This window comes from Biomphalaria glabrata, chromosome 6, assembly GCF_947242115.1.
Source record: "Biomphalaria glabrata chromosome 6, xgBioGlab47.1, whole genome shotgun sequence".
Taxonomy (NCBI): domain Eukaryota; kingdom Metazoa; phylum Mollusca; class Gastropoda; family Planorbidae; genus Biomphalaria; species Biomphalaria glabrata.
The window spans coordinates 16,554,454-16,567,655 of record NC_074716.1 but is presented as its reverse complement, the minus strand read 5'-3'; the positions used below and the strand labels follow the sequence as shown (position 1 = coordinate 16,567,655).

Genomic DNA, 13,202 nt, shown 5'->3' with positions numbered 1-13,202 from the left:
TTACACGTCATAAGTCTGTATGAACTAACAGAAAATATAAATCTTTCGGATAAGAAGGTAGTTTCTCACTCTTATTTGTCGTCCTTACAAATTGTTTCCAAATTGAGCTTTGGGTCAATATTCACGTTTACAAATCATTCAACACAGGGATAATCGTTTCACGCTGACAGTAAAATTATATCAAGCTAATGTTTGAGCCCAACACTTCTGGAAATTGTATGTAACAACTCAGACCCTAATGCGACCAACAATTTCTGTATACAAAACCTTGTTGGCCGGGCTCTATGTAAGTAAATTAAATCAACAACATACTCTTTATATTAAACTTGTCAACTTTTGTCTCTATTGCCAAAACACTTTTAATTTATTCTTTTCTTGTCGTTGGATAAGCAATCAATATTCACATCTGAAAAAAAAATAAATAAAGAAAGTGTTTGTATATACCGGTGTATACCGGTTTTGTTTAGTGTAATGCACAAATTGTAAGACATATTTTATTATGAATAATAAAGATTATTATTATTATTATTATCATTATTATTAATACAATGAGTTTTTTTTTCTTTTCAAATCAAACTAGATCCAATCAAAGCAGAGAAATGTTAGAATATAAGAGAAAAGAAAATGTATTTATTATATAGTTATAACCCTTCCAGCGGAGGCGCGGTGACTGAGCAGTAAAGCGCTTGGCTTCCGAACCGGGGTTCGAATCTTGGTAAAGACTGTGATTTTTAATTTCGGGATCTTTGAGTACCTCTGAGTCCACCCAGCTCTAATGGTTATCTGACGTTAGGGAAAAATAAAGGCGGTTGGCTGTCGTTGTGCTGGCCACATGACACCCTTGTTAACCTTAGGCCACAGAAACAGATGACCTTAACATTAAGCTCTGCAAGTGGAACTTTACTTTACTTTTATAAATTACTATTAGGGACTAGACTGAGAAGGATGTTGACATTAGGGAGAAGAGAACAAAGTTCTGCTCTAGCTTATGAAGAGGCTGTGCTAAAGGCAGACGTTGTTTAGTGCGCACCTTCTGCACTAGCTTGGATGGCGGTGTGCAGGGCAGGGTTATAGCAATATTCTGACTTGGTTCTTATTCGTATTTAATTAAGCAACTAAATCTTTTTGCCTGGAAGTGTATCATGACTACTTTAAGTCATACATTAAGTCATGCGTTAAGTCATACATTAAGTCTACATTAAGTCATGTCAGGCTTGGCGACTGAGTGGTAAAGCGCTTGGCTTCCGAACCGAGAGTCCCGAGTTCGAATCCTGGTGAAGACTGGGATTTTCACTTTTTAGATCTTAAGGGCGCCTCTGAGTCCACCCAGCTCTAATGGGTACCTACCATTAGTTGGGTAAAGTAAAAGCGGTTGGTCGTTGTGCTGGCCACATGACACCCTTGTTAAACGTAGTCCACAGAAACAGATGACCTTTACATCGTCTTCCCCATAGATCACAAGGTCTGAACGGGGAACTTTACTTACTTTACTTGACATTAAGTCATGTAACTGTTGATTTGAAACATGTACCTAGCGTTCAAATATACTTCCATACCAAAGAAGCAGCTTTAATAACTTACACGGTGAGTGCCAAGGGACAAGTAGCACATGTGAAATGTCCCACGGCACCCGCTCCACGCGCGCACGGTGTCGCCCGAGAAGCTGTATGTGACGTTCTGGATGCAGTCATTGTCCGAGTCTTCCTCTGCCAGCACCAGCGACTTAATGGTCACCTCTTGGTGGTGTTGGTCAGTTATTCTCATCTCTACTGGACGGTTGATTCGACTCAGGAGTCTAATATTGGTACAAGTGAAAGGCTGTTTGTAATCATGCTGGGGCCTTCCTGCTCAAGTGAATACAAAATTAAACTTTTCACTATTTCTACTAAACTTTGCAATGGGAGGGAAAATTAAAATAATTGTAAAACGTAAAAAAAAATAATAGTTTGGTTTAAGTGAATGAATGAAGTATCTTTCTAGTAAAGTGTGGTTTTAAATGGCTCGAAGAAGTAATATATAAAACAAATACTTTTTAAAAAATAGCTTACATTGAGTGAAATTGCATCACAGAACAGAGTGAGTTAATATAAGCGAGGTAATAATGAATACATAAAAGAATATTATTGATATGTTTTAACTTCAAACAATAGGAAGGCATGTCTGGGGGGCAGGGCTTTATTATGCGGCTTAATCCTAATCAGATTGTTTATTCTTTAACTCTCGTTTTCTACAATAAAAGCACATGTAAAACAAAGTTAATTAATAACAACCTATTGATTAACTAATTGGTTTTTTTTTTTTTGATTGACTTATGTTTAGAAATCGATATTGAATAATTGTGCAAATTTTCAACTTGATTCGAAAAAAGGAAGTTGGAGAAATTAGGTGTAGACCAGACACACGTCGGACTGAGTTGAAATGAGCCCAATACAATGTCAGTATCTAGGTTGATTTCAAAGACTATTGGATAGTTTGTGATACTGACACATTAAGATAAGTAGTTTTAAAACATTTGGCAATGTATAAAAGTAGAAAGTCAAGTAGTTGAACAAAAAAGCAAGTTGTATTTTATTTCCCTTAAATTTGTTTCTATCTGACAGCTGAGTTTATTCATTTGTGTACACAGTCGTGTTTGTGTGTGTGGGTGGTGTGAATGCAAGTTTGGGAGCAACACTCAATTGAAAAACATCCATCTCTAATACAGCGAGACATTCAGTGGCAAAAATTTTTTTGTTTGAGTTCAACCTGTCTTCAGGAGTTTCTTTTCATCTCATCCTCTCATCTATCAACTCTTTGTTGCACAAACTTTCTGACCTTGAACCCAGCGCTGAGGTCAAAGGAAAAATTTGATTTTTGTAAAAAACAGAATGTGTGTGTGTGTGTGTGTTTGTATGTGTGTCTTTGTAGGTGTGTGTGTGTGTGATGTGTTAACAATACACAATGAAGGTATTGGTCTATCTAAACAAATATTTAGGAATCTGAAAGGTATCCAATAAAACACGTGGAGTTAGCTAAACGTTTCAAAAGAAAGTACAAACTGGTTGAACTGGTGTAAGTACTTGAAGTAAAGACAACGTTCCTATTATCTCATTAAAAGTTATCGAGCCTACAGTCTTCTCGTTTCTCATCCAAACTTTTCAAGTCAATTTTCATTGCGCGCTTTTTATTGAGCTCGTGTTCTCTCCAAGTCACGTGATGTTCTGGTTAAATTACTTTATGTAAATTGACCTTAGAGACAATTTCTGAATCAACGTCTAGTCTTGTGTTTCTGTAGTCTTGTTTTCTAGAAGAATCCTTCACAATGCTGCTACATCTAGTTTTGAAGTCTCCGACATATCTATGAGCTGATATCTGCTAATCAAAGCGAGCTGACATAGACGTTCAAACTCAAAAGAAGACATAATACTGAACAATGCGGAGATGGGGAAATCTTGCACTGGAGCCAACAGTGGAAAGAAAGTCTGGGAGACCAAAGCAAACAAGAAGCGAAGACGGCAGGATGGACTGAGAGAAATAGCCCAGAACAGGGTCCGATGGCAAAGTACTGTTGCAGCTCTATCCGTAGGCGAAGTACTGTTCCAGCTCTATCCGATGGCGAAGTATTGTTGCAGCTCTATCCGATGGCAAAGTATTGTTGCAGCTCTATCCGTAGGCGAAGTACTGTTCCAGCTCTATCCGATGGCGAAGTACTGTTCCAGCTCTATCCGATGGCAAAGTTCTGTTGCAGCTCTATCCGTAGGCGAAGTACTGTTCCAGCTCTATCCGTAGGCGAAGTACTGTTCCAGCTCTATCCGATGGCGAAGTATTGTTGCAGCTCTATCCGATGGCAAAGTACTGTTGCAGCTCTATCCGTAGGCGAAGTACTGTTGCAGCTCTATCTGATGGCAAAGTACTGTTGCAGCTCTATCCGTAGGCGAAGTACTGTTGCAGCTCTATCCGATGGCGAAGTATTGTTGCAGCTCTATCCGATGGCAAAGTACTGTTGCAGCTCTATCCGTAGGCGAAGTACTGTTCCAGCTCTATCCGATGGCAAAGTTCTGTTGCAGCTCTATCCGTAGGCGAAGTACTGTTCCAGCTCTATCCGATGGCGAAGTACTGTTCCAGCTCTATCCGATGGCAAAGTTCTGTTGCAGCTCTATCTGATGGCAAAGTTCTGTTGCAGCTCTATCTGATGGCAAAGTACTGTTGCAGCTCTATCCGATGGCGAAGTACTTTTTTGTAGTTTAACTTAGAGCGAATACCGGTGACGAGAATTTTTTGTTTTATGCATACATTGCATGAACTGTCCTTAAAAATAACAATAAGCCAGGCATGAAAACAGTTATTGAAAAAAATATATAATATTAAAACAAGAGTTTACCGAGGATAAATTAATGCTATCTAAAAAAGGTATAAACAAGCCAGAAGTGATGACAATCATACAGCCCACGAGCCATGTTCTGCAGAGAAGCAATGCTATCTGGTCCCTTGAATACACAGAGGCTGGGTTCTACTGGACTAGACCATTTTTGCTGGTGAGGCTGCTTGTCCAAATTCTGGCCTCCATGCCAAATAAGATTATGTACCACTATTCAAATGTATGTGTTCACTTTGTCGTATTGTTGATTTTAGACTTTAACTCTAGCCATTAGTTTTTCAGGCTGATTTAGGCAACCCATTTTATGCTTCAATGGTTCTAAGAAAGAAATACCCATTATACGAATTTTCCATAACAAATACAATAAGAAATATTCTTGTACCCTTGTGTCTGAGTAATAGAAAAGCCTTTGAGCATATAGTGTCAACTCTTTTTTTAGCTATGTTTGCAAAGCTTAAATCTGGAATACATTTTGCACACGTACATTCTCCAACTTCCCATTCTTGGAACATGTTGAAACTTTGCAAAGTTATTCATTTTGGTAGACAATACACGAATCAATCAGAGAATTAACCAATTACTAAATTAATTAGTATTAATAAATAAAATTGTTTTACATAGAAAAAGGGAGATAACTATTGCATTAGTGAGCCATTTCAAGTATTGTGTAGTTCATTTCCTAATATAAATTATGCCTTTAAAAAGTTTTTTTTTATTTTCCTTGTGAAGGGGTGAATTTACTTTCATAGCATAACAAGTATGTTATTAAAAAAACAACATAATCTAACAGTAAAAAAAAAATAAAAAAAAAAAAAATTCTCCATATGGCTTCTCGTGTGTTAAAATAAATTTGTTAAAAACATTTTTCAATAACAAATTTAATAGAACGAAAGAACAAACGATTTATTTTTTATAACCCATATATTACCTTTATAACGTTTGGTGTAGTTGTCATCCGAGGTCCCTGCAAAACAAATCTTAAAGCTGCCAGAACATCCCTTGCTAGTGTAGGCGTACCATTTGTAAAAGCCAAAAGTCTTTCCAGAGACGCACTTGTCGTTATTATACAATGATTCGCTGACAAAAGTCATTGATGAAATAACCTTGGACGTGTGGTCCACTGAAACAATGTTTAATGGACCTTCGTTCTTCAATTGTACAAACTTGCAGTCCCCTGAAGACAAATAGTGTCTGTTTACATTAATATAGAGCTCAATAACTTTGTTAGGTTTAAGCATAATACACAAAAACAAATTTTATGTACCAATAAAAAGTAAACTTAAATATTCATGTTTCATTGAAAGTAAGGAGAAACAGAATTGGCCAATAGGAACGCACGACACTTGCGTTATTAGCTTGAACAACTGAGCTCGTCATTCTACTAGATGTGACATATCAGTTCGAAATAGATGATTTAGTTTTGAGTTATGGACTTGTAGTTTTGTCTATGGAGATAAAGTGAGCTAATAGTATGAATCGAAAAAAAAAACATTAACAGTTGTTTGCTTTGTTAGTTCAAAATGATCACAGAGAAGACTATAGCGTGTAAGCCGTGTCAACAAATTCCCGAGATTTCGTGTCTATTTCTAGTCCTAATGCTATCTTACCTTCAGCACTGTTGAAGTCACGTGTGTCTCCGTAATGAAGATGTAAACAGACTTGAAGCTTGACGTCACATCCGGGCTGAGCAAAGAGACTTGTGGAATTGAACCAGATGGCAGTTCCCAGCGCACACTGAGCTCGACCAGCAGGTCCTCCCACCAGATTGACACTTGATATTTTCAGATTAGACTCTTCTCTATCAATTATGGTTTTCTGTAGGACTTGGCTGCCCATGTTCTCAATGTTCAGTTCTATGCATTGTTGACCTATGCGATAATACCAGTTCATTAGTTTTTCTAAAAGACAGTTTTAATGAATTATTTGATAACATTTGTCTGCACAGGTATGTTTGTCTGTGTTTAAAAAGAAATGTTGAAAGAGAAGAGATGCAGAGAGAGAAAAAAAAAGAGAGACAGAAAGAGAGAGAGAAAAAAGAGAGAAACAAAGAGAAATGGTTATACAAAATTTCTTAATATCTTTATGTCAATGTTGCCATGTAAAATTGTGTTAGACGTTTTTAATGCAATATTCTGAAGCAGCTAACCTTGACAAAGACCTTCATGAGACCTTGGCCTACATGATGTGGGAAGAGCACACTGGATGTCATCGTGACTGTCTGTGCAAGACTAGGTGTACAAAATTAAAAACATTCATCAAACAGCCATGTGTTGTTAAACAGACCAAGATTAAACTGTTATAAGAATATGCTACATTGCGCAGATATCAAACTACAATCGTGATATGAATAGTTGGAGATCATTTCGGGTCAAAGTGTGACACATTTAAAATGACATTATTAAACAAAAAAGGTAGTATACTTTAAAATAAATAATTGTGGTCTCTGAATGGGTGTATTTTAATGTCTTCTTAGTTCTTTCTTTATAGTTTTATCTAACTAGCAAGACAAAATCTAACAGGACAAACTTTCAAAAATGCAAAATTTCAAATGATAGTATTCTGAGATGTTTTAGTGTTGCTGATTATAACAAATAGAAGTCTACTTACCTGTTGACAGAGAAAACCTGAGACTGGGTCAGTAGTTATAAAGACTACAAATAGAAGTCAACTTATCTGTTGACAGAGAAAACCTGAGACTGGGTCAGTAGTTATAAAGACCACAAATAGAAGTCTACTTATCTGTTGACAGAGAAAACCTGAGACTGGGTCAGATAAAGACCACAAATAGAAGTCTACTTACCTGTTGACAGAGAAAACCTGAGACTGGGTCAGTAGTTATAAAGACTACAAATAGAAGTCTACTTACCTGTTGACAGAGAAAACCTGAGACTGGGTCAGTAGTTATAAAGACTACAAATAGAAGTCAACTTACCTGTTGACAGAGAAAACCTGAGACTGGGTCAGTAGTTATAAAGACTACAAATAGAAGTCAACTTACCTGTTGACAGAGAAAACCTGAGACTGGGTCAGTAGTTATAAAGACTACAAATAGAAGTCAACTTACCTGTTGACAGAGAAAACCTGAGACTGGGTCAGTAGTTATAAAGACTACAAATAGAAGTCAACTTACCTGTTGACAGAGAAAACCTGAGACTGGGTCAGTAGTTATAAAGACTACAAATAGAAGTCAACTTACCTGTTGACAGAGAAAACCTGAGACTGGGTCAGTAGTTATAAAGACTACAAATAGAAGTCAACTTACCTGTTGACAGAGAAAACCTGAGACTGGGTCAGTAGTTATAAAGACTACAAATAGAAGTCTACTTACCTGTTGACAGAGAAAACCTGAGACTGGGTCAGTAGTTATAAAGACTACAAATAGAAGGGTAATCTAAAACAAGAAAAACATTTTTTTTATTTTCAAAGACAATACCTCCATTATTAAGCTTCAAATATAATAAAATATTTAAAAAGTAATTAACAATTTTTTTTTAAAATAAATTCGAGCCCGTAACCTTCTATCTTCTATTTTTATAACTATTTGTATAGCTCAGTGGCTAGCATGTCGAACTTCCATCATTGGAGTTTGAGATCTTGAATTAGGGTAAACAAATGATCAAATGGCACAACATAGGAAAATGGCGGAGGTTCCCGGTGTACTCGGCCGTCGGCCATGCATTCTAGTCCATGCGCCCGGAGTGCCAGATATATTGGAAACAGCAATGCTCTACATAGGCATTGACTTGGATCTCTTCCAAACAGGACGGTTGTTCAAGCAGGCTTACATGCCTAGAGCTCGAAGAGCCTTCGGCTCAGCTCTTTTGACAATCGAACGGATCAGTCATGTAATTAAATTTGTAAAAAAAATCTACACTAACAATAAAAAAGCATTAATAAAAAGAAATGTTAAAAACAATGGAACGATCTGAATTCCACGCGGTAACCACTCTGCTAGCGAAGAGTCTATGAACATGGAAGATTGTATATTATCTATTATTTCTATTTCATGTTTGTGTTTACTAAGCTTTAGTCTGCAGCCTTATATAAAGGGGACTAATTCAGCTTATACCACCACTTCAGTCAAGTACTATTTTTTCCCTTGTTTGAAATACCATAAATTTATTTACAAATAGTTAATTAACTAATTGTTTCTTTTTTTTTTCAATTGATTCTTGTATTGTTAGGTAAAAGACAAAATTGTGAAAATTTTCAGCTTGATCCGAGATTGTTTGTCAGAGAAATCCAAGCCGAAATTGAGGCAATTACAATAGCACTACAGACAGTGGAAAACAAATTATATGAAGGAGTGCAACCACCATCAGATATTGTTGCCTTTACAGACTCCCTATCTACTCTGCAAGCACTTAACAGCAGCACCTCAAACAGCCCAAGAGAGTTGACAACACTAATTGTGATAATCCATCAGATGATATCAAAATTAAATATCAATATCACACTACAGTGGATCCCTGGACACATTGGCATCATGGGAAACGAAAAGACAGATAAGCTATCAAAGACAGGTTCATCTATGGAACAACCAGATAGACCTGTTAACTACCTCCCCCTAAGGTCAATGTTAGTCAACAATCAAAAAGAGGAGTGGCTCAACCAATGGGTCAGGAAACACAGGCAGAGCCATGTACAAAGAAATGACTACGCCTAACAAACTGGACAGTATTAACTTCCCCCCCCCGGCAAAGAACAATTTACGATTTTCCAACTAAGAACAGGACACACACCACTATTAAATTACCACCTGAACAAAATAATCTCCACACAACTCCCCCTTTGCAGACACTGCGCCCACCCCTTTGAAACCGTAAACCATATCCTCTTTGAATGCCCCTCCCTAATCCACCTTAGGCAGACCCTACACTACAGCCCAACATAACCAACACCCTGTACGGCAGTGCTGAACAACTGAAGAAAACAGCACACTTTTTTCCCTTGGCACAGTCTGCAAAAAAGCTCACAGCTCAGCAGCAATAAAGCTGGCTAGAAGAAGAAGAAGAAGAAGTCAGAGAAATAACGTGTACAGACTTTTGGCCAGACACACAGACATAAAGAGTTGATATAAGCTTTGTTAAAATATTGTTATGACTTTGCCATGCGCACCGCCATCCAAGATAGTGCAGAAAGAAGGTGCACACTATCAGTGACCAGACAAGTCGGATGTTGACATAAGAGACTAACGATTTCCGCCCAAGTCTAGAGCCAATATGGAGATGCTGTGCTCAAGGCAGATGTCCTTTGTGTTTGTCATGTCTCCGTGTAAATAAACGTCTATGTCTCGTTGAGTTGCCTCACTTAAGTTATTACAATTGGTGTCAGAAGTGGGATCATAGGCGACTCAACGAGAGGAGGTAGGATTCTAGCACAATGGCATCTTTGAAACAACTAGACCAGCTTTTAGTTAAAGAGCTAAGGCAGGAACATCGTTACAGACGTCTGAAGCTTGGTGGTAGCAAGGAGGTGCTTACAGCTCGTCTCCGGCAAGCCCTAATTGATTAAGACGAAGATCCGGAGACCTACCTATTTGAAATTGAACCGGAGATTTATGAGCTTATTGGCAATATATATGAATGTATTGATGCGATGTGTGAACAAATGAGCAGTATGGGGAACAAGGTAGATAAAATGGTGTCTCAGCTGAAAGAAGGAGTAGACTCGTTGGTAAAGGAGCAGTTGCCTGTAGACTCGTTGTTCAAGAAGTTGCGTGGTCAAGACTGTGGTTGCACAAACAGTGGTGACGGAGACGCTGGGGATTTGAGTGCCGTCTGTGCCTGTGTTGTGGGCAAGTCTTGTGGTTGTGACTTTCAAGACGAGAAACGTGATGGCGATTGCTGTGATGATCTCAACGGGATGTACCGAGTCGAACGGAAGGAGACAAATGAAGAAACTGAAGTCTGTTATGTGCCTGAAGCGTTTGTTCCTGTTGTACCTGTTACCAGTACCTCAATGAGCCGGACAGATCAAGACAACGTTGGGTCTGCGTTCGAGCCTGTTGCTGTGGACTTTAAAGACCTCTGCCTATCTTCCGTTGACTACGAAGGAAATTCGAAGCTCGACAACTGCATCCAGAAGTTTACCATGAATTGTACGTGCGGCGCTTCACACATAGAATTTAGATGCCAAGAAAACCACCAACAGGGCATATGTACTTCTACCATCATCATCGACACTGGCATAGACGAATGTCAATCGGACTACTCTAAATCTGAGCCGTCAAGAGGAAGACATTTTCCACTTGAAACTGAAGAGATCTGTATTCTGGACGTGAGACTGTTGTCTGAGGATGACTGCGGTGCATTGGACTTTGTTTGCAACGTGGCTTCATGTGAACCTGCAGCTCCCTTGAGCGGCGTCTGTCGGGAAGGTCTGCTGAGACAGCGTGTCCGATCAACGGCTGTGCTGAAGAAAACAGTGCTCGACCCTATCTCTTTGTGTGGCAAACGGCCACGTCATCGTCGCAACAACAGCCTGGTCAACTGGAGAAAGAGAAAGCGGCACTGGAGGAAAACAATGCGGATGGCCTCGTGGGGAACACGCTCCCTGCCGCCTGTGGCTCCCACTGATCGACCTCCACCTGAACTGTCAAACCTCAGCTGCAGTGTTTCTTTTCGGGACGAAAAGTGCTAAGACGGGGCAATGTTATGACTTTGCCATGCGCACCGCCATCCAAGATAGTGCAGAAAGAAGGTGCACACTGTCAGTGACCAGACAAGTCGGATGTTGACATAAGAGACTAACGATTTCCGCCCAAGTCTAGAGCCAATATGGAGATGCTGTGCTCAAGGCAGATGTCCTTTGTGTTTGTCATGTCTCCGTGTAAATAAACGTCTATGTCTCGTTGAGTTGCCTCACTTAAGTTATTACAATATATACTATGATTGATTCAAAATAATTGCAGCCATTTCCCTCATTAAAAGCTTTGTTTTTTGTTTCTTTTAATGTCTTTTAAATACTTTACTTGTTTCCCTTGAGAACCTCTTGTTCAATGTATATTTGTAAACTTTCTGATCTTCTAAGTCAATAAAAACGTAGTGTATACCTTTTACACTTTACAATCTATAGTGCAGATGATGCAAAGGTTATCTGTTTCTACGGACGACGGTTAAAGAGGGTGTCCTGTGGTCAGCACAGCATCCAACCGCCTTTCCTTTGGCAAGCTACAGGTACTCACACAAGTTTGGTGGACTGAAGGGCATGCTAAAATCCCGAAGTTTAAAATCCCAGTCTTCACTGAGATTAGAACTCGGTATTCCTCGGTTCGGAAGCCAAGCGCTCTATCACTCTACCACCACACCCTCCTGTCTTATACTTCGTGAGAAACAAAATAGTCATTTCTAAATGTATGTTTATGTGTTAGTCATGAGTATAAATGTATGTTTATGTGTTAGTCATGAGTATAAATGTATGTTTATGTGTTAGTCATGAGTATAAATGTATGTTTATGTGTTAGTCATGAGTATAAATGTATGTTTATGTGTAAGCATAACACCAGAAAGCCTTCTACCTATTGACATGAAAACTAGCACATGTGTCACGTGGCCATACAGAACACTACTTACCATCATCTTGGTCATTCACATATCAATAAAAGGACATTCACCAACCCACTTTGGTTCAGGCATTCAATTCGGCTAATATCGATTGTGACACAATATCCAAAGTATCCCGTCCCCAAAATTGTATTGACTATATTTAAACCTTGAATTATACTGTTAATTAATTTCACTCTCTATTATTTATTGAAAGTACAATTATGTTAATTTAACCCTTGTACAATGTAGTCTATCGGTCCTTTTACTGTAGTTGCGTAGGCAGAGACATAATAGATTAATGGGAGAACCCTTGCTGGTGTCGCTATTAGTAGTAACGGCAACCTCTGCTGTTCTCAGTCTTGCGATCTAATGATTTTACTAAGTTCACATATTTACACAAAAACTGCTGAAGTGGCGAAACGTGAACGGCTTGTAATTGAACTTTCTCTCCCCAGCTAATTGAATGCACGATTTATTAGAAAAGTCTGAAGATGGAGGGACAGTGTTGACGCGTCTATAAAGTCAATAGTTTGATGGTAGGAGCCACAGATTGGTTTTCAAAGATGGATCTAAATTATTTGACTGGAGGCTTCTCAACGAAGTCCATTTACGGTCCACCCTCCAACCCAACAGTATGAATCTATAAAGGCTAAACAAAACAAACTTACTTTAAGGGATAGGAGAAGGGAGGTTCTTTTTTTTTTTTTGTAACGCTAAAATTTGAATTCTATTATGTTTTTTTTTAACTAGACACGACAGTAGGTGAAGAGATTGTTTGATTGATTGATTGAATTCTGTTTCTTTGTCTTATATTAAATGTCTTTCTTTATTATGATTAAACTTTGTGATGCTATTTATTTATTAAAGTGTTCAGAATTTTCATTCTTGGATTTGGTTTGTGCTTTATTCGGGTGGGGGGGGAGGAGGTGCGGCACCTCTGTTACGCGGTCCTTCTTTACGCTCTGTTAACAAGGTAGATTAAAGGTGCTACAAAACTCCTAGAGTAACATTGTAACAAATCTAAATACAGTTTTAAACAGGGCTTGATGAAGTTCTTTAATGTGAGGAAGTATGTGGCTAACAGTGGTTTGGGTCTATTACTGGAAGTGAGTTGCGGGATGTCAACGGGGGACATAGGGACTGATCAGTTCACTCAAATACGAGGGCATGTCTTTGTTTCAGATGGCAAAGTGTGAATTCTCTCATATGAAATTTAAAAATTTAACCAAAAAGAGGGATGAGAGAGGTTAAGTTAGAAAACATTGATATAACGCAGAAAAAAAAAGCGAGACAATTAA

General features: G+C 38.4%; 1 protein-coding gene across 2 annotated transcripts; it reads right to left on the bottom strand.

Moving 5' to 3' along the window:
* Positions 1-295: 295 nt before the first annotated feature.
* Positions 296-12,276, bottom strand: LOC106057639 (uncharacterized). 2 transcript variants are annotated; one of them, XM_056031405.1, is made up of 7 exons: positions 11,932-12,276; positions 7,686-7,748; positions 6,504-6,585; positions 5,965-6,225; positions 5,286-5,531; positions 1,582-1,844; positions 296-406 (listed from the first exon to the last, which is right to left on the bottom strand). In XM_056031405.1, exons 1-7 carry the CDS (start codon positions 11,944-11,946, stop codon positions 401-403), a joined length of 936 nt encoding a protein of 311 aa, XP_055887380.1. In that variant the 5' UTR covers positions 11,947-12,276; the 3' UTR covers positions 296-400. The 2 variants fall into 2 exon arrangements, with proteins under 2 accessions (XP_055887380.1, XP_055887381.1); XM_056031406.1 differs by lacking the exon at positions 7,686-7,748 and having other exon boundaries at positions 11,932-12,273.
* Between the last annotated feature and the right edge of the window lie 926 nt (positions 12,277-13,202).

Excerpts from the sequence above, each read along its gene's own strand:
- LOC106057639 (XM_056031405.1), bottom strand. Across the intron at positions 6,586-7,685 it reads CAGGTTTTCTCTGTCAACAG|TCTTGCACAGACAGTCACGA; the intron begins GTAAGTAGACTT and ends TTGTACACCTAG. Across the intron at positions 1,845-5,285 it reads CTACACCAAACGTTATAAAG|GAAGGCCCCAGCATGATTAC; the intron begins GTAATATATGGG and ends TCACTTGAGCAG.